General features: G+C 42.1%; 2 protein-coding genes across 4 annotated transcripts in view; one reads left to right on the plus strand and one right to left on the minus strand.

Moving 5' to 3' along the window:
- The window catches only part of MARK1 (microtubule affinity regulating kinase 1), a 115,824-nt gene extending 96,553 nt beyond the window's left edge, over positions 1–19,271 (minus strand). For all 3 annotated transcript variants that reach the window (XM_041721934.1, XM_041721932.1, XM_041721935.1), the window contains exon 1: positions 19,093–19,271. In XM_041721934.1, coding sequence (XP_041577868.1) covers positions 19,093–19,143 — 51 coding nt within the window. In that variant the 5' untranslated portion in view covers positions 19,144–19,271. The remainder of the gene's footprint in view (positions 1–19,092) is intronic.
- On the plus strand, positions 9,570–9,893 carry LOC121471333 (60S ribosomal protein L35-like). The gene has a single exon (XM_041721936.1). The coding sequence runs from the start codon at positions 9,570–9,572 to the stop codon at positions 9,891–9,893; it is 324 nt and encodes a 107-aa protein (XP_041577870.1).
- Positions 19,272–19,934: the final 663 nt, after the last annotated feature.

Consider the following 19,934-nt stretch of genomic DNA (forward strand, 5'->3'; position numbering starts at 1 on the left):
AGAGAAATGTGTTTTCCTTAAAAGAAAAGGAGGACAAACACAGAATTAGAAGTACTTTTCTTAACTCCATCAAAACCTTGCTCATCGAGCTATCTTCTATAATTTGTAAGGGGCAAAAATATAAGCACTATGATTCAGAAAAGATAAAAGAAGACACTATATTCCAGCATACACGATGACATTATCAAAATTATCTTCAATGTGTAAATGTCTGATTTAAGACTTGCCTTTATATTTGGGTTCAGTAAATTCAATGCAGTCTCAAGAGAGAGAGTCCATTAGCATAGCAGTAATCAATCCAAGCATATTTGTACTCAGCTTGAGGAATGAATGTATTGACAGGAAGAAAATGGTAAGCATGAAAAAAGGGAACCCCAGAGAATGTGAGTTTAGTTGTGCATTTTAGGACCATGGGGTAGGAAAAAGAATCCACCCCCATGAGCAAATGTGAACTTCCTCATTTTGAGTCTTTGTTTCCTTGGTAACATCACTGACCACCTGCTATTACAAACTATGTAATGTACACCTGATAACTGAAAACCAACAACCCACCCAACCAGATACTTATTATTCTCATTTTACAGATAAGGATATGTGCGTAATAGTTATATTCCTTATAAATGACTAAGCTGGAAATAAATCAACCCCAGGGATGTCTTGTCTACAAGCTGGTGCTCTTAACATTACACAAGCCTACAGGTATGTCTGTTCTCCCTGAGAACATCGATGCCGCTACACACCTATTCTCCCCTGCACCTGCTCTGATACCTTGTTCACCAAGACACCTGCAGATAGTCTGGCTTCCCACTTGGGTTTCTTATATGAATACAAGCATTCCAGCAAACCAGAAAATTATACTGCCCATTGTAAATTTATAGTTTTAATACTTTTTTTGGTATAAAAAAGGAATATAGACTCATGACTTAAAATACAGAAATTTAAAAAAATTAAAATCATGTATACTCCAGTAACCCTGAGGTGAACACTTAAAACTCTGGCATACTTACTTCTTTTATGTAAAAGTAGTAATACTTCTAATAACAGCAGCAGCAAGAGCAGCTAACACTTACATAGCAGTGTCAGGCAGTGTTCTAAGGGCATTAGACATAGTCAATCATTTAAACCTCACAACAACCCGAAGGGTAGGCCCTGTTATTACATTTTCCAGATAAAAACCCCAAGGAATACAGAAAGTAAGTGGCTTCCCAAGATCACAGAGCTCATAAATGGCAGTGCTGCAACTTGAACCCACCTAGTCTGACTTCAGAGCACATGCCCTTAACCCAGAAGTTCTATGGCCTTTACATCAGAATTGGGGTACACAAAGGGCAATCGCTCCCCTTCAGGAGGTAGACAGGGAGCGGCTGAGCCTGTATTTTATTTCTAGAGGCACTCCTTCCAGAGATACTCCCCTCCCCCCCACCAAAACCTCCTCTGGGAGGTCTTTCACTACTGCTTGCCAGAAGATATTAAGAGCTAACACGACTGAGCCCCCAGGGGATAAAAAGAAAACATCTGCTTAAATTATATCTAAAAATAAGGTATTAAATTCTTTCAGAAACTTCCTAGTTCTTTCACTCCCATGAGCACAAAAACCTAACAGCAAACTCATGCCAGAAATTACAATGGATGTTTGTTCTTTAAATCATTAGATTTGATTTAATTTAACACTCTAGTAGTCAAAGCTTTATTGTAAGACCTTCGGGTTCTAATATATTTAGAAAATCTAACAAAATCCAGTAATTATTCTCTAACATAAGCTAATAATCATATCAACTTAAATGTCAATACACTTTCTGCATAAATTTTTTAAAGTACAATAAAAATTTAACTGACGACTTTAAGTTATGAACATGAATACCAGGAGTGAAAGGAAATCTCCCTGTAAAACCCCTCAGACGTTCATAAGAAAAATGACCAGAATGTAAAAAGCAAATACTGTATCTACACAGCATCATCTCAGATTCTTAAAATACTTCAGAATTTTCCAGAGAATGAGTGAATCTTAATTGTATATATTTACTAAACACCCATCAAGCAGCTATTACATGCACAGGACGGTGCTAAAGTACTTAGAAAGGGGGGAATGCATTTTACTGACATTTTCTTGCTGTTTTTTACGTAACACAGCAAGCAGTTCTGAAAACTTCTGAAAGTCAATTATGCCAGATACCGTGGCTGGGTTGACATGGGAATCAGTACCAGGGTTCTTGGTCTCAGGCAGTTTGCAGCATAATATGTGGGACAGGTTTTAGGAAATCATGGTATAGTTTTAAAGTACCATCACAAAGCACATACGAGATAGATCCAGTAGCGTGGTAAGGAATTCACCTGTGACTGAACAGAGAACAGAGTCTCCTTCCTTCCAGACATATGCTTCCCTCCCCTTGATTTCTCTCCCCTCCTGGAGAGGGAGGGAAAAGATAAAGGCAGAGGTAATCAATCACCCAAGTTGGTATCAACCTTCTTTCCTCAAGGCTTCCCTACTTAGCATGTCCTTTGGGCACTCATGTTTAAGAATTTACTGAAGAGTGATTTCCCGGGTTTACACAAGTGGCCACTGATACATAACTTATTTCCTTCTAGTTTTTGCTATTTAAGCAGAAATCAGAAAGAATTTAGAGTGGCCAGGAGGATCTGTGGCATGATTTAATAGTGCCTGCTGTTCAGGTAAGAAATAATCTCCACAAGAAAAGAGCACTCCAGGTTTATAGGTAAGTAGCAAAATGAGATGTACCAGTAATCATCAGAAGGAACAGAGAGAGGTTAAATGACTGACCCAAGATAAACTGGCTAAATAATCATCCCCCTCAGGTCGCCACATCTATCAAAATCACAGACAGGACAGCATGAAAGAATAATGAATCACCACCCCCAGCCTTTGCTAAATCCCTGTCCTAGTCCCTTTATGTCACACTATCCTTCTGCCCTAAGTCTGGAGAGGCTCTACTTTCTGCTCTACTAATACTTTCACGGTTACTGTGGGCTTCTCTCACCGCACTCCCAGTACAAACCATCACAGCAAACTGTGTTTGGGATTTCACTACAAAACAGGAATCTTTCCTTAACTGGTGTTAAAGAAGTAATTATTCTGACACTTGATAAATGGTAAGGAAGGCTCTATTTAAGATTATTGCAACAGGTATTGCGATAGGGAGAGAGATCAGTTCTGAATCAGTGATGACAGCTGGGGATTGAGCTTGGAGGCACCAGGCAAGGAGGGGAGTGGATGGAAAGTTCCTAAGACAAGCCCTCAGAGTCAGGGAACTGCTGCTAAACTGGCCTACGAGGACGCTGGCTGAAGGCAGGCCAACAACTTCGACAGGGGACACCAGCAAGGGGAGGGGGATGAGGAACTTGATTAGACACCCAGGTGGTCAGCCATCAGGGAGCCAGGGCTCTCCCTAACCACTTAGAATTCCTGGCTGAGACTGCTCCTGCAGCCCCTGCGGGGACAGGGCAGATTCGTGTCTGAAGGCCAAAGTGAAAACCTGGTTGGGTACAAGGCTCAGAGGAGCCTACCAAGGAGGGAGTCTTGGGCACTGGCACTGGCATCTTCCCTTTGCTAAGTCCTTCTCCTGAGGTGCCAGACCACGTTTGTATAAATACCGTACTCAAAGCTCTATTGTGGATCTTGCGAATGCGGGAGACGAAATTTATTTCAAAGTTGTTTTTAAAGGTGTTATTTTTAAGTAACCTCCAAAACCAGTGTGAAGCTTGAACTCCCCAATCCCAAGATCGAGGGTCACACGCTCTACCGACTGAGTCAGCCCAGAGCCCGAGGTCACTAAATGTAAAAACTAGCATGTTTCTAAAACCCTCAAGCACATACACAATACAAATCTAATCACGTTGGCCCTTAAGTGTCTAAGGGCTACCCCCCCCACCCGCCCGCCCAGTTCTTGCAGAGGCTCACAGTCCCTGCCTGTCCCCTCCCTAAGGGCTCCCCCTGAGGCTACAACCCCCTCCTCTCAACCAATGACCCCACCTCCACCCCCCCTCCATCCCCCCTCCCCGGCCTCTGTGCATGATGTTCCTTCAGTCCAGTATTCTCTTCGCCTTTCCACAGAGCCACCTGGCAAAGGAGTATTTATCTTTCAAGTCTTAGTTCAAAGGCCATGAACCTTTCCTGAGCATCCCTTCCCCCTCCCCTTTCCTTCTTTATTCTGTGTCCTGACCACTCAGATTGACAAGGGCTGTAACTTTCTACTGTGCTGGTTTGTCTCTGCGTCTATCTCCCCGGTCAGGCTCTGAGTCCCTCCAGAGCAGGAACAGGTTTCATTTGCCTTTGTATCCCTCTCATCTCCAATTGAAATGAAGCAAATAGGAAAGGAAATAAAAGCAAACCCTCTTTTGAAATTGTGAAAGTAGCACTGTTGATCACAAAATGAAAGGTGGGCATGCTTTCAAGATTTAAAATAAACCTATTACTATAACCTTTATAGGTAGTTCATTAAAACTTTGGATTGTTGCTCAACTTCTGGTTGGTTTACAACCTGAACTAAACTGATACAGTGGTCAAAACAGTATTAAATACTACTTTCTCAGAAAAAAGGGCACCGTACTGTGAACTCTGATTTTGCTGCCACCACCTCCCTCAATATGGTTAACCACATAAAGCCAGAAAAGGAAGAATATGAAATTCCTCATTACCTCCTTCCTCAATCTTACACCTACAAATGCCACACACGTGTACCTTATTACCTCTGAGACAGACAATTCCCTGTTGTTTCCTACTGCTGTCACCCCCCACTGAAAGGAATGATTGATCACTTCTCCAACCCTACTTTCTATGATATTAACAGGCAATCATTAAGGCCTTTTTTTCATTTTAACCAAAAAATGAGATTTATTATAGTGCTATCATCATCATCATCATCATCACATAAATCAATGTTTTTTTCCAACGCCGAGTCAGAGAACAACTGTGAAGAAAAAAAAAAGAATTAACTGCGAGGTTGAAAAAGAGATTCCTGGATCTCACCCTAGAGAAACTGAGTATCAACAGAGTGGGACAGAGCAGGGATTATTAGGGAGGTTAAATTTGAAATGGTCTCCCAAGTTGGCTCATAAACTCACTAAAGGATAAATGAATAAACTAGATCTTGATTTATTAAATTGTTGAATGCCAAAAATATGCTAAATACTATGGGAAGTAATGTAGGATATGCAGAAATAATACTGAAAGTAGTTCCTGACCTCAAAGTATTTTCAATTTAAGTAGAAAGAAAAAGTTTACTCACAGAGAATTCTAAAACAATGATAAATTCTGTTGTATAGAATGGTCTCCAAACTTTAGATCAAGTACCCCCATCTTTAAAAGTTTTAAGTATGGGCTACTACGGGAATACTGACATAAATTACACATGTATTCCATTAAAACACATAACATTAAAAAGATGAAAATTTTGTAAATATATTAAATTTCAATGGTACAAACTTTTTTTTAAAGATTTATTTATTCATGAGAGAAACAGAGAGAGAGAGAGAGAGAGAGAGGCGTCGACACAGGCAGAGGGAGTAACAGGCTCCACGCAGGGAACCCGATGTGGGACTTGATCCTGGGACTCCAGAATCACGCCCTGGGCTGAAGGCAGGCACTAAACCACTGAGCCAACCAGGGATCCCTCAATGGTACAAACTTCTCAGTGATTAGTAAAACACCATTATGCAATATTAATATATTTACTAATTTTTAAAATCTTGGCTTAACTTGTGATACTGAGATCTGAAGGGCTGATTCTAAGTTCAGTTTATGTTGACACTCGACTTCAAGGGCTGTATTCATATTTCAATCGATCCACCATTTATGTGAAAGTTTTTTACAAAAGTCATGTCAGTAAGGGCGCCTGACATGGCGTGGCTCAGTAGCTGAGCATCTGTCTTTGGCTCAGGTCACAATCCCGGGGTCCTAGGATTGAGTCCTGCGTCAGGCTCCTCATAGGGAGCCTGCTTCTCTCTCTGCCTATGCCTCTGCCTCTCTCTTTGTGTCTCTCATGAATAAATGAATAAAATCTTAAAAAAAGAAAAAGTCATGTTAGTAGGCACCTTCCTGAGGACAATCAGCAATTTCTGAAAACCATTTTAAGAACCGTATCAAATGGTTTCCAAAATCTACTAAGATTTTTGATCTAGAAGATTTATACACAAGTTAGAAAGTTGTCCACATTTTTAAGGGAGCAGATGAGAAATTCAGAAATGATGTATAATTTAAGGTAGTAAAATCACATAAGTATGGATGCTTCTGGATACCCATTTTATTCTAGTCTTTCCATAGTGGACAAGATAATGTGAAGGTTCTCCAAAATAAGACATACTTTTTAAAAGTTTACTGCTGGGCTTGAAGAGAAACATCCAAGGGGAAAATAAACACTAAAAAGCTCCAGCTGAAAGCAACTACAAAATCCAGTACTGCCCTGGGATCCAAATACTAAGCTTTGGACTCACTACAAGGTTGGAGAACTTAAACTCCTTCGTTGACTTGAGACCCTTTTAGGAAACTAGAATGTCCCAGGACAGGGGCTCCTAGCTGGCTCAGTCAGTAAAGTGTGTGACTCTTAATCTTGGAGTTTTAAGTTTGAGTCCCACACAAGGAGTAGGGATTATTTAACACAAATCTTTAAAAAAAAAAAAAAAAAAGTCCCAGATCAGTAGGAGCAAAACAAACCCTCTCTGGAGGAAGGTGTCCTCAATTTAGACCCCCACGTTTCACACAGATAAAAATCAGGCAAATATGAGTTTACCCACAAAGCTCAGCAAATACAGCAACAAACAAGCCACAGTGGATGAGAATTAACAGATACAAATAGTAAAGCTAAAGCCCCAGGGACTCCATATAATGGAATTTCCAGATATAGGAAGTAAATAACTATATGTTAAATGCTTAAGGAAATGAAGATGAAATCACAAAAATAAACAAAGACCAAGAGACTATAAAATAGGTCAGACTGGTTTGACAGAAAGAACTTAAAACTTTTAGAAATGAGAAGTAAAATTCATGAAATTAAAAATTCAACAATGGAGAAAGAGAAGAGTGGAACATGCATCCAACATACTGCTAGTTTAGTGCAATACAGGGTGCTGATGGGAACCTCGATTTGCTAGGTGCCTAGGGTATGCTAAAAACAAAGCAAGCTGCTCAGTGTGCTGATCCTTCAGAGAAACCACAGTACAGCAGGCAGATACCAAAGGAAGCAACCAATTATGGCTCCTAAAAAATGAAACCAGGAAATCCCTCTACTCAGGAATCTACATGCATGTGTCCAGAAAAGACTCAGCTATAGAAAAGGTTTGAGAGCCCTGAGACTCTCCAGCTGGACCGAATAGTGACAATCTTTCCAGAATGAAGCCAGTTTAGAGAGACTGGGAGAGGTAGCCTTTTTTTTTTTTTTTTTAAAATGTGTGGACATCAACACAGTTATAAGGAACACAAAGAAACAGGGGATTCCCTCTTCCGAGAAAAAAAATGACAGTGCTCATATCTGACATCTGTGCATTGGACTCTTTTGAATGAATAAAAAGGAAAGGGTTTGGTATAAAAAAACAAACAAACAAAAAAACAAAAAAACCCCAAAGAAACGGGAAATGTCCCAACTGAAGGAAGAAATTAAATTTCCAAAACCAACACTAAAGAAACAGAGGTATATGTATTACTGGTAAAGAATTTGAAATGACTGACATAAAGATGCTCAATGAGGTCACAAAAGGATACATGAGCAAAATGAGAATTTCAGCTAAGAAACTGAAAATATAAAAAACAACCAAACAAAAATTTTGGAGCTCAATTTAAGAATACAGTAATTTATTAGGGAGGTTCAATCATAGGCTTGATGAAGCAGAAAAAAGAATGAGCAAATCTGAATATTTATTTGAAACTGTCCAGTCACAGGAACAACAATAACAACAATAAAAGAAAAAAGAATGAAGAAAGCCTAAAGGAATTACAAGATACAGTCAGAAGAATCAAAATATGCATTACGGGAGTCCCAGAAAAAAAAAGAGAGAGAGAAGGAAAGTTTTTTCCCCCCCCCCAAAAATGAAAAGCTCCCAAATACGAGAAAGGAAAAAGTCATCCAGATTTCCAGATTCAAGAAACCCAACAGAAATTAATAGGATGAATCCAAAAATGTCTACACCTAAACACATAATCAAATAGTCAAAGACATAATTTTGAAAGCAGAAAGATAAAAGTTACTTGTCATGAATAAAGAACTCTCATAAGCTTATTAGCAGATTTTTCAGCAGAAAATTTACAAATCAGGAAAGAGTGCAATAAAATATTTGAACTGCCAGGGAGAGGAGGGGAGGGAACTTGCCAGCAAGGAATACTATATCCAGCAAAACTATCCTTCAAAAAGGAATAAATTTTTATTCACAGATAAATAAAAGCTGAGAGTTCATCACCACTAGACCCGCCTTACAAGAAATGCATAGGGGAGTCATTCAAGTTGAGCAGAAAGACACTAAACCGCCACATAAAAAGCATATAAAAATATAAACTTCACTGCTAGTAAGAAATACATACACAAATACAGAGTACTAAAATAATGTAACAATGGCATGTTAAGTAATTTTAATTCTGGTAGGCAAGCTAAAAGACAAAAGTATTTATAAAACTATATAAAATGTTAATGGATACACAGCACAAAAAGATGTAACTTGTGACAACAACAATACAAAGTGTGGGGGAGGAAGAAGTAAAAGCAGAATCTCTGTATGAGATTGAAGCTGCTATCAGCTTAAAACAGATTGTTATAATTGTAAAATGTTTTATGTAAAATGCTACCAGCTTAAAACAGAATGCTATAATTGTAAAATTAGTTAGCACAAAGAAAATACCTAGAGAAGATACACAAAAGAAAATGAAAAAGAAATCAAAGCATGTCACTATAAAAAAAAATCAACACACACACAGGAAGACAGCAAGAGATGTTAAGAAAGACAAAAAAAAAAAAAAAAAACTACAGGACAGGGAGAAAACAAATAGGAGCATTATGTAATGATAAAGGGGTCAACTGTCCAGGAAGATATAACAATGAAGGAAATTTAAAGACCCAAATCAGAGCACTTAAAATATATGAAGCAAACAATGACAGAAGTGAAGAGAGAAATAGACAGCAACACAGTAACAGTAGGAAATTTCATTACCTAATTTTCAATAATAGGTAGACCATCCAGACAGGTATCAAGAAGAGAACCAAGGACTTAAACAACACTATAGACTGAATGTTCCTAATAGACATATTTAGAACATTTCACTGAAGAGCAAAAGAACACATTTTTATCAAATGCATATAGACATTCTCCACAATAGAGCACCTGTCAGGTCACAAAACAAAATCTTACAAACTTAGTAATACTGAGATCATATTCAGTATCTTATCCAAACTAATCTTATGCAACTAGAAACCAGTAACAGAAAAAAATTGGAAAATATGTGAAAATTAAGCAACATATTCTTCAATAACCACTGGGTCAGGAAGAAATCAAAACAAATTAGAAAATATCTTGAGACAAATACAAACAATACATTCCTCTTTCCGTTGGCAGTGGTGGCAGATTGTGCAGAAATGGCCAAAATCAAGACTCAAAACCTCTGCAGCATGATAAAGGAGGAGTTGCTTAAACAGGTGGAAGATCTGAAGGTGGAACTGTCCCACTTGTGCATCATCAAAGCAACAGGCAACATGGCTTCCAAACTGTCCAAGATCCAACCTGTTCGCAAATCCATTGCCCATGTTCTCACCTTCATCAGCCAGACTCCAAAAGAGAACCTCAGGAAATTCTACAAGGGTAAGAAGTACAAGCCCCTGGATGTGTGGCCCAAGAAGGCATGTGCCATGCGCCTCAGGCTGAACAAGCAGGAAGAAAACTTGAAGACTAAGAAGCAGTAGGGGAAGGAGCCACTACACCCTGTGTGGTAGTACAGAGTAAAAGCCTCAGCCTCAGCATCGATAACACACACACACACACACACACACACACACACACACACTCTCTGGAGAAAAGAAAGAAAACAATACACAAGAACTTACAGGATCCAGCAGAAGTAGGACTAAGTGGGAAGTTCATAGCAATAAAAAACTACATTAAAAAAAAAAAAAAGGAACGCTCTCAAAATTCCCCTCAAAAAACTACAAAAAAAGGGCAGCCCGGGTGGCTTAGCGGTTTAGCAGTTTAGCGCTGCCTTCAGCCCAGGGCACGATGCTGGAGATCCGGGATCAAGTCCCATGTCAGGCTCCCTGCAGGGAGCCTGCTTCTCCCTCTGCATGTGTCTCTGCCTCTGTGTGTGTGTGTGTGTGTGTGTGTGTGTGTGTGTGTGTGTATGTGTCTCATGAATAAATAAATAAAATCTTTAAAAAAAACTACAAAAAAGAAAAATCTAACCCTAAAATTAACAGAAGGGAATTATAGCAGATTATAGTAATAATAAATGAAGTAGAGAATAGAAAAATAGAAAAAAGTCAATAGAGTTTTTTTGAAAATATCAACAAAATGAAAAAATCCCTGCTAGACTAAAAGAGAGAGAGAGAGAGAGAGAGAGAGAGAGAAGAACCAAATTAAAATCATAGGTAAAAGAGGAAACATTACAACTGATGTCACAGAACTAGAAAGGATAGCAAGAAACTACCTTAAATAATCATATGCCAACAAACTGGATAACCTAGAAGAAATGGAGAAATTCCCACGAACATGCAACCTACCAGACCAAAAAGTGAAGAAAAAGAATCAGTAATCAAAAACTTTCCAACAAAGAAAAGCCCAGGACTGGATGGCTTTCTCATAAATTCTAATGAACACTTAAAATAGAATCAACCCCAAATGACTGACCACTTGTAAGACTTTTCCAAAAAATGAAGAGAGGGAAACTGTTTGTATGAGGCCAGCATTACTCTAATGCCAAAACCAGAAAAAGACACTAAAAGAAAATCACAAGGCAATAAATTGATGAATATATGTAATAATCCTAAGTGAAATATTAGCAAACCAAATTTAACGGCACATTAAAAGGATCATACATGATGACCAAGGGGCATCTATCCCTAGGATACAAGGATGGTTCAACATAGGTAATCAGTAAATCAAAGGTAATCAGTAATCATAGGTAACACACCTCATTAACAGAACAAATGATGACACAGGCTCATCTCCATTGATGCAGACAATGCATCAATCCTTTTATCATAAAAGAAACTCAACAAATGAGGAATAGAAGAAACATAAGCAATACCACATATGAAAAGTCCACAGCTAACATCATACTCAGTGGTGAAAACTGAAAGCTTATCTTCTTTGATCAAAAACAAGGCAAGGATGCCCCCTTTTGCTTTACATTCAACATAGTGCTAAAAATCTTAGCCAGAGCAAGTAGGCAAGAAAAAGAAACAAAAGCCATACACTATGGAAGGGAAAAAGTAAAAGTAGCTCTGTTTGCACATACCATGATCTTATATGTAGAAAACTCTATGACTTCTACCAAAAAAATCCCCAAAATTGTTAGAACTATAAATTAATTCAATAAAGGTACAGGCTACAAAATCAGCAAACAAAATCAGTTGTGTTTCTATCCACTAGCAACACATGATGTGAAAAGAAAACAATCTTCATTTATAAGCGCATCAAAAAGAGTAAAATATTTAGGAATAAATTTAACTGATGAAGCAAAAGACTTGTACACTGAAAACTACAAAACACTGCTAAAAGAAATTAAAGAAGACACATATAAATGGAACGACATCCTGTGTTTATGTTTTGGAAGATGTAATATTGATAAAATGTCCATACTACCCAAAGAGATCTACAGATCAACATAATCTCTAACAAAACCCCAATTCCATATTTAACTGAAACAGGAAAAAACAATCTTAAAATTCACATGGAGCCAGAAGGACCCTGAATAGCCAAAACAATCTTGAGAAAGAACAAAGATGAAGGCCTCACACTTATGACTTCAAAGCATATTACAATGTTACAATACAAAAAACAGTATGGCACTGGTGTAAAGACAGGCATATAGACCAGTGGAATAGAACGGACAGCCCAGAAATAAATCTTTGTATATATGGTCAAATGATCTTTGATAAGAGTACCAAAAATACACAAAGTAGGAAAGGATGGTCTTTTCAATAAATGGTGCTGGGAAAACCAGATCTCTGCATGCAGAAGAATGAAATTGGACCTTTTAGCTTATACACAAAAATTAACTCAAAAATGCATTAAAGACTTAAACATAACACCTGAAACTATAAAATTCTTTAAAAAAACATACGGGGAAAGCTTCATCACATTGATCATGGCAATGACGTCCTGAATATAACACCAAAAACACAGGCAATCAAGACCAAAAAAGAAAAATAGACAGATGGGACTACATCAAACTAAAAAGCTTCTGCAAAGCAAAGGAAACATTCTTCACAGTGAAAAGACAACCTACAGAATGGAAGAAAACATTTATACCATATACCTGAAAAGGGGTTAATATCTGAAATATGCAGGGAATTCTTACAATTCGGATTTTTAAAAATGGACAAAGGACTTGATTAGACATTTCTCCAAAGGAAATGTATAAATGGTCAACAAGTATATGAAAAGATGCTTGACATCACTAATCATCAAGAGAAATGCAAATCAAAATCACAATGAGACTATCCCTTCACATGTATAAGGATGGCCAACATCAAAAAACAAAACAGACAATAATAAATGTTGACAAGGATGTGGACAGAATGGAACCCTTGGGTACTGTTGGTTTGAATGTAAAATGGTGCAGCCATTATGGAAAACAACATGGAGGTTCCTCAAAAAAATTCAAAGTAGAGCTAACACATAACATATAAGTTATGTATATAATCACCTTCCAGATATTTATTCAAGAGAATTGAAATCAGTACCTCAAGAAGATATTTGCAATCCCATGTTCATTGCAGCATTATTCACAATTGCTAAGTCATGAAAACATCCCAAATGTACATCAATGGATAAAGAAATGTATTATATACATTCAATGGACAATTTTTCTGCCATAAAAAGTAAAGAAATTGTGTCATGCTTTATTATGGATGAACCCTAAGGATATTACACTAAGTAAAATTAGCCCATCATAGAAAGACTGAACCACATGATTCCACTTAACTGAGGTATGTAATGCAAACTTATAAGAGCAGAGAGTAGAACTGTGGTTGCCAGGGGCCGGAGAGAAAGGAAAATGGGGAGATGCTATTCCCTGGTATAAAGTTTCAGTCATGCAAGATGAAAAAGCTCTAGAGATTCTAGAGATCTGCTGTATGCCTACAGTTAACAACACCTACTGTATGCTTAGAAGTTTATTAAGAGAGATTTCATGCAGGGCAGCCCTGGTGGTGCAGCGGTTTAGCGCCGCCTGCAGCCCGGGGTGTGATCCTGGAGACCTGGGATCCAGTCCCATGTCGGGCTTCCTGCATGGAGCCTGCTTCTTCCTCTGCCTGTGTTTCTGCCTCTCTCTCCCTCTCTCCCTCCCTCTCCCCCTCTCTTTCTCTCAATAAATAAATAAATAAATAAATAAATAAATAAATAAATAAATCTTTCAAAAAAAAAAAGAGATTTCATGCTATGTGGTGGGTTTTTTTTTTTTTTTACTACAATTTAACACAAATTTGACAGAGGAATTAATAGTGATTTAAATACAGCAGAAGAGATTTAGCCAACTGAAAGATAAAATCTAAACATTACATACCATAACTGCACTGCAGATTATACTATACATTGTAGTACAGAGAAACAATAAGATGGGGGAAGAAATGAGAGTTTAAGACATATGTAGGGTAGAATGAGAAATTTTAACGTATCTAATCAGAGAACCGAAAGAAATTAATATTTAAAGAGAGAATGACTGATTGTAGAACTGATGAAAGAGATAAATCCACAGATTATAAATCAAACAAATCATGCAGCTTGTAGTACAGACAGACAATGAACTCATGGGAAAAATGATTGAGAAGTTAAGGCACATGGAGGAGTTATGGCCTAACAGAATTGAATCAGAGTCCTCAAATGAACCTCTAAAAGAGCAGAAACAAGGTAATTTTCAAAAAGATAATAGTTGATAAGTATCTAGAAGTAATCAGACAGGAAATCACAGACATAAGAAGCAAGAAGGAAAAAAGGAAATCCATCACAGGGCCATGTGGGTGACTCAGCTGGTTAAGTGTCTAACTTGATTTTGGCTCAGGTCATGATCTCAGGGTTGTGAGACCAAGCCCTGTGTGAAGCCCCTCTCTCCCTCCCTCTGCCCCTCCTCCCTATTCTACTTCCCTTTCTCAAAAAACAAACAAACAAACCAAAACAAAAACCTAAATACACTGTAGTGAAAGTCCAACACCTAAAGAAAAACCAGAATCTTAAAAAGACAGATGGAAAAGATCACCTAGTTAATGGCAGATGACTTCTGAACAGAAACCATGGAAATCAGCAGACCACAGAATACTATCTTTGGAACAATGAATGAAAATAGCTGTCAACTTAGAATTGGAGACTGAGCAAAACTATCATTGAATAATAAGGGCAAAATATATTTCAGATTTAAAAAAGAAAGTTTATGACTAACAGTCCTTTACTAAAAGAACTTCAAGGCGTTCATTGGGCAAAGGGAAAACAACCTCCAAAAGAAAGTCTGAGAAGGAGGAAGAAATGGTTAAAAAATAATAATTTAAAAACCATGTGGCTAATTCTAGCTGTTATTTAAGGGGAGGAGGCAAGCTTAGAGTCCCCCTACTCCTCCACCATCTTAATTCCCACCATAGGGTTGATTTTAACAACCTGGGCCTTAAAAAGAAGAAGAAAGAAGAAAGTAGTAGTAGTAGTAATTCATTACAGCATTTTGGCCAGAGAGGAACAGGAGGTAGCGATGTTTTTCTCATAATGGATTGTCCTGCACACTCACCTTGGAGACCAGTAGTGCGGGTCATACAAAGACAGATGTTCAGCTCCAGCAGACAGCAGTACTTGCTATAACCAACTCAGAATTTTTCTTAGAAAGATGAGTCACACCATAAAGGATTTGTGAGTTGGGGATAAAGGGGAAAGAGCAGGGCACTCCAGATGGACAAAATGGCACAGGTTCAAAACAGAGATGAGCACAGCATAGCCTGTTCTTCCTCGTACCATTTCGGATATTCTTTTAAAATTTCTAAGACAGGGGCACCTGGGTGGCTCAGTGGTTGAGCGTCTGTCTGCCTTTGGCTCAGGTCACGATCCCGGGGGTCCTGGGATCGAGTTCCTACATCAGGCTCCCCGCAGGGAACCTGCATCTCCATCTGCCTATGTCACTGCCTCTCTGTGTCCCTCATGAATAAATAAAATCTTAAAAAAATAAATAAATAAAAAAATAAAATTCCTAAGACAAAACCAAAACTAACCAAAAAATGCACCTCCAAGAAGCAACAGTGGAAGATGTCAGAGATGATAACCACTTAACCTTCTGAAGGCTTCTCCCTTTGCTTGTAGCATGCAATGCTTACCCTTCCCAGTGTCCCTAAGATATTTTGATGATAAATGAAAAAAATCCAAAAGGGGAATGTTCCAGCACTGATGTGTTACACATTACTACCAGTCACTGTGCTGGGTGCTGGGGATACAAAATAAACGGGACAAAGTAAGTCAGCTATTAGAACACAGTGTGATAAGTACGCAGTGACCTGTGTGGCACGCACAGGGTCCTGAGCAACCCAAGGGTAGTGGCAAAGGCACGCTTCTCTTCTGCCTTTCACATCGTGAACACCGATTCCCATAGGACACAGCACTGATGGCCACCGTAAATCCACTAGCACTTGTGATAGTCATCAGAGGTAGTTTCAGATCGAAAGAATCACCTTCAACAGTTTTATTATTAAAAGGTTCTAAATAAATTTAACCAAAGCATCCCAAGAAGGGGTCAAATCAATTTTCTTCATACTGATTAAAATTTTGCCACAGAAAGCTGGTCTGGGCATTTTGGATCCAGAAAAAAAATCGGCGTAACAAGAGTTTTCCTAAAACACAGAAAAACAAGTTTATCTTGCTTCATTTAAAAGTACCTAAGTGTAATGGTAATATATTATCCACATTCATGCTAGAACTATCCAAGTATATTCTAAGAGAAGAAAAAAAAGATTCAAACATCCATTCTTTCTCTGGACTCTTTACAATCTAACATCAAACACATTTTGCATAAATTAATTCTGTGACCTGTAACGTCAGGTCTTTTCTACTTGACTATGAAGTGTTTATTGCATTATCATCATCGGTTATTCTGTGGGACTTAGCCAATTCAGGCCTATCAACACACAAATCCCTCATCTAATAACTCCTGAAGAAGTGCACACAGAATGTTCTGAAAGAAAAGCTACTACTACATACCGCAGTAGTAACAGGAGATCAGGGCTAAACACTCCTCTTTTGAAAGCCCTAATGTATCCTCAACATATATTAGCGACCTATATGGGGTAGGTATATACATTCCCAAGGATACAAAATCCAAATACATTCACATAAACAAAATTTCATATTAACTGCAAATGACAATACAATACAAAGATGGTTCTGTAGAGTGCCATATCTGTTTAAGTCAAAACATTTCTAGCAGTGTTAGACCGTTTTTAGTTATGTCCTTGATATTACAAAGGACCTGGAAGTCTTTATGGTCATATGAATATAAATTTTCCCAACAATTTTTAAAAATGTCACTTGAACTGAAAACGACCACAAACAAATGCACGTTTTGAATGCCATACAACTGCATTAACATACTGGCAAACAAGCAGGTGTGTTCTTTATCTCACTGATGAGAGGGTAAGTCAGAAAGGATTATGACATTTACTGCTAACCGGAGGATAGAGAGAGACACCAACAATGACTTAATGGCCATCCCTGGTGGTCCCTCTGATAAACTCCTATGGCACTTACAAACCAGCTTAGGCCTATTTATGCAGTTTTCTACTGTACACTGTTTGTTTGGGATTATGTTTACTTTTCCCGTGAGCTCCTTGAGGGGAGAGGCCTTATCTTAAATAATACTTCTGTGTCCCTTCCAGCTCAAAAACAAAGCTGGGTGCATATTTACTGATGAACCAACAGCCACAGTGTAGTAGATGCTTCCCCAAATTGGGAGGTATCAGGCAAGTAGGAGAAAATGAGAACTGGACAGAGTAAGCTACATGGAGATACAGTTCACGTACAACCCAAGGGCAGGGGACAAGACCATCAAAGTGACTTTGAAATAACACGTTCAGAACCAGAGCAAATGAGTTTCTATGGCATAATTATTTTCGGCAGGTACAACAAAATTTATCACAGGGTTATTGCTTAGCTTAAAAATCCACCGGGTTTTTTTTTTTTTTTGAGGGGGGGAGGGTCTTACACGTGATGCTGCATTTTGTACTATTCCTCGATGCCTATTCCTATCATGTATCTCATATCCTTAAAAAGTACCTTATTCATGCAAGTATGGGAAGAGCTCTACTATTCAAAACCCCGAAAGAAAATAAAAACAATGTATTTTTCCACTCTTCCTAGGTTAACACAAGCGTTCTGCTAATAAAAACAGAGGTCATCCTCCCTGTTACTTTTCCTTCACACTGAAATGACACACTGAGGGGGATCTTTTCAGAGTTGCTGTTGCAGACCTTCTGTTTCAAAAACTCGACTTTAAGATCAACGGCCACCAAATTTTTCATCTTTTCCCCTGACCCACCTTCAACCTCTCCGTCAAAATTACGCATCCATGATGTATTTACGAAAAAAAAAAAAAAAAACAGTTTGGGCTGCAAGACCAAGTTGTAATTCACGCTCAGGCAGCAGCAGCCTCACACTGTGCATTTTCCATGCACGATACCAGGGAGGACAAAAGCACGCTCTGAAATACCTTCCCAGCTCTTCTAACAATAGTCTCTTACTAGGATTTCTTCCCCCTTTCCCGTAATTATATTGGGTGTCTGCGTTCCCCTACTCGCCCGAGATGAAACAGTCTGTTTATTCCAGCCGCCGACGCCTCAGAGGTGAGCTGCTGCTATCTTCGCCCTCGTACCTTTTGTCTAAGGACGCAGGAGCACTTGGGATCTTATTTTGCCAACCCTGCGCCGGGCACTGCTACACCAGGGGCTGGAGTCGGAGCCACCACACAACCCGCCGGCTCTGGACAGCCCTGCAAACGTGGTTCCCTCCAGCTCCCTCTAAAACCGCTCGGAAAATCAGCCAAGGCCCTAGGCACAAGTCAAGAGGGTCAAAAAAAAAAAAAAAAAAAAAAAAAAAAGGTGGTGGTGGGGGGGGGGGGAAACCTTTTCTACAAAGAAACTCACACACTCACACACACACACACACACACTTGCACTTTTCAGAAGGTGGGAATACAACCGATCCGGGCCTCGGAGTTGAAGCCCCCAGGGGCATCTGCATCCAGATAAAACAACTCCGGAGGGCAATTTGATCAAAGATGCAGAAAAAGCCTCCCTTCAAAGAAATGCACCGTGTGACACTCGGAGGGGGGGGAGGAGGAGGAGGAGGAGGAGGAGAGGTGGTTAAAGTAAAACCTGCCCTGAATTGTCAGCGCGGGCTGGAGGCAGAGGACGGGAAGGCGCCGGCCTCCGCGGGCTCCTGGGCGTCTCCGCCGCGACCCGGGCCGCCGAGGCCGTCCGGGGACCGTCGCTCCCGCCCCCCGCCCCCGCCCCCCGCGGAGCTCGGCTGCACCGCCTCGGCCCCGCGCGCTCCGCCGCCACCGCCGCCGCCGCCTGCCCCCGGCGCGGCCCGCGACCCGAAGTGGGACACGGGGCGACAAAGAGCAGAGTCACGGGGCAGCGCCGGGGGCCGGGGGCCGGGGGCCGGGGGCAGGGCCGGGGGCAGGGCCGGGATGCCCGCGCCCTCGCCCTGCGGGCGGCCGGCGGCGCGGACGCGGCTGGATGCGCCGCGGGGGCTGCGCGGGGCGCGGGGCTCCAGGTGCAGGCGGCGCCGCGGCGCGCTCGGGGCTCGGGGCTCGGGGCTCGGGGCTCGGGGCTCGCGGCTCGGGGCTCGCGGCTCGGCCCCGCCGCTCCCCCCGGGGGGGGGGTGGGGTGGGGTGGGGTGGGGGGGGCGGCCCCGGCTACTCACGTTCTCCGTGTCCCGCTCGTTCACCGTCGGCAATGGCGTCCGCGCCGACATCTTGAGCGGGCGGCGGGGTCGGGCCGGGGTCTCGCCGGCCGGGCCGGGGCCGGGGCGCGGGGCCCGCGGCGAGCGGAAGGGGGCGCGGGGCGCGGGCCGAGCGGCTCCCGCAGGCCGCGGGGCGGTGCAACAAGCGGCCGCGGCGGGCGGGCGGAGGCCGCGGAGGCAGGGGAGGGGGAGCCGCCTCCCGCGGCGGCGCCGGCGGGGGACGCGGGCGGCAGCGAGGGCGGGCTCCGGGCGAGGGCGGCCGCCGGGCGCGGGCCGGGCGGCGGGGCGGGCGGGATGCGGCGCCGAGGGGCGGGGGGAGCGGGAGGCGGGGAAGGGGCGGGCGGGGAGCTCGCCCCGCAAGAGCCCGCCCGGCGCGCCCGGGGAGCCGCGGCCCCGGCGGCGCCGCCCCGCGCCCCCCGCAGGTGTGCGGCGCCGCCCGGCCGAGCCGCAGCCACGCGCCCGGGGCCCAGCGGCGGCGGCGCCCGGGCTCCCGGCGCGCCCGTCCCGGCTGCTCGGCGCGCTCCCCGCCGCGCTCCCCGCCGCCCTCCCCGCCGCCGCCGGAGGAGCGGCCCGAGCCGGCAGCGCGCGGAGCGGCGGGCGCGGCGCGCGGCGGCCCGAGGCACTGGGCGGCCGGCGGCGGGTGGGCGGGCGCCAGCCGAGGGGCCTCGCCATTCATTCCCTCATTAGGGATGCGGGGCCGCCCCGCCCTCCCCGCGCGCGCGCCGCCCGCCCGCCCGCTCCGCCCGCCCCGCCCGCCCCGCCGCGCCCCCGCCTCCGGGAGAGCTCGGCCGCCCGGGGCCCCG

This window comes from Vulpes lagopus, chromosome 11 (genome assembly GCF_018345385.1).
Source record: "Vulpes lagopus strain Blue_001 chromosome 11, ASM1834538v1, whole genome shotgun sequence".
Lineage (NCBI taxonomy): Eukaryota > Metazoa > Chordata > Mammalia > Carnivora > Canidae > Vulpes > Vulpes lagopus.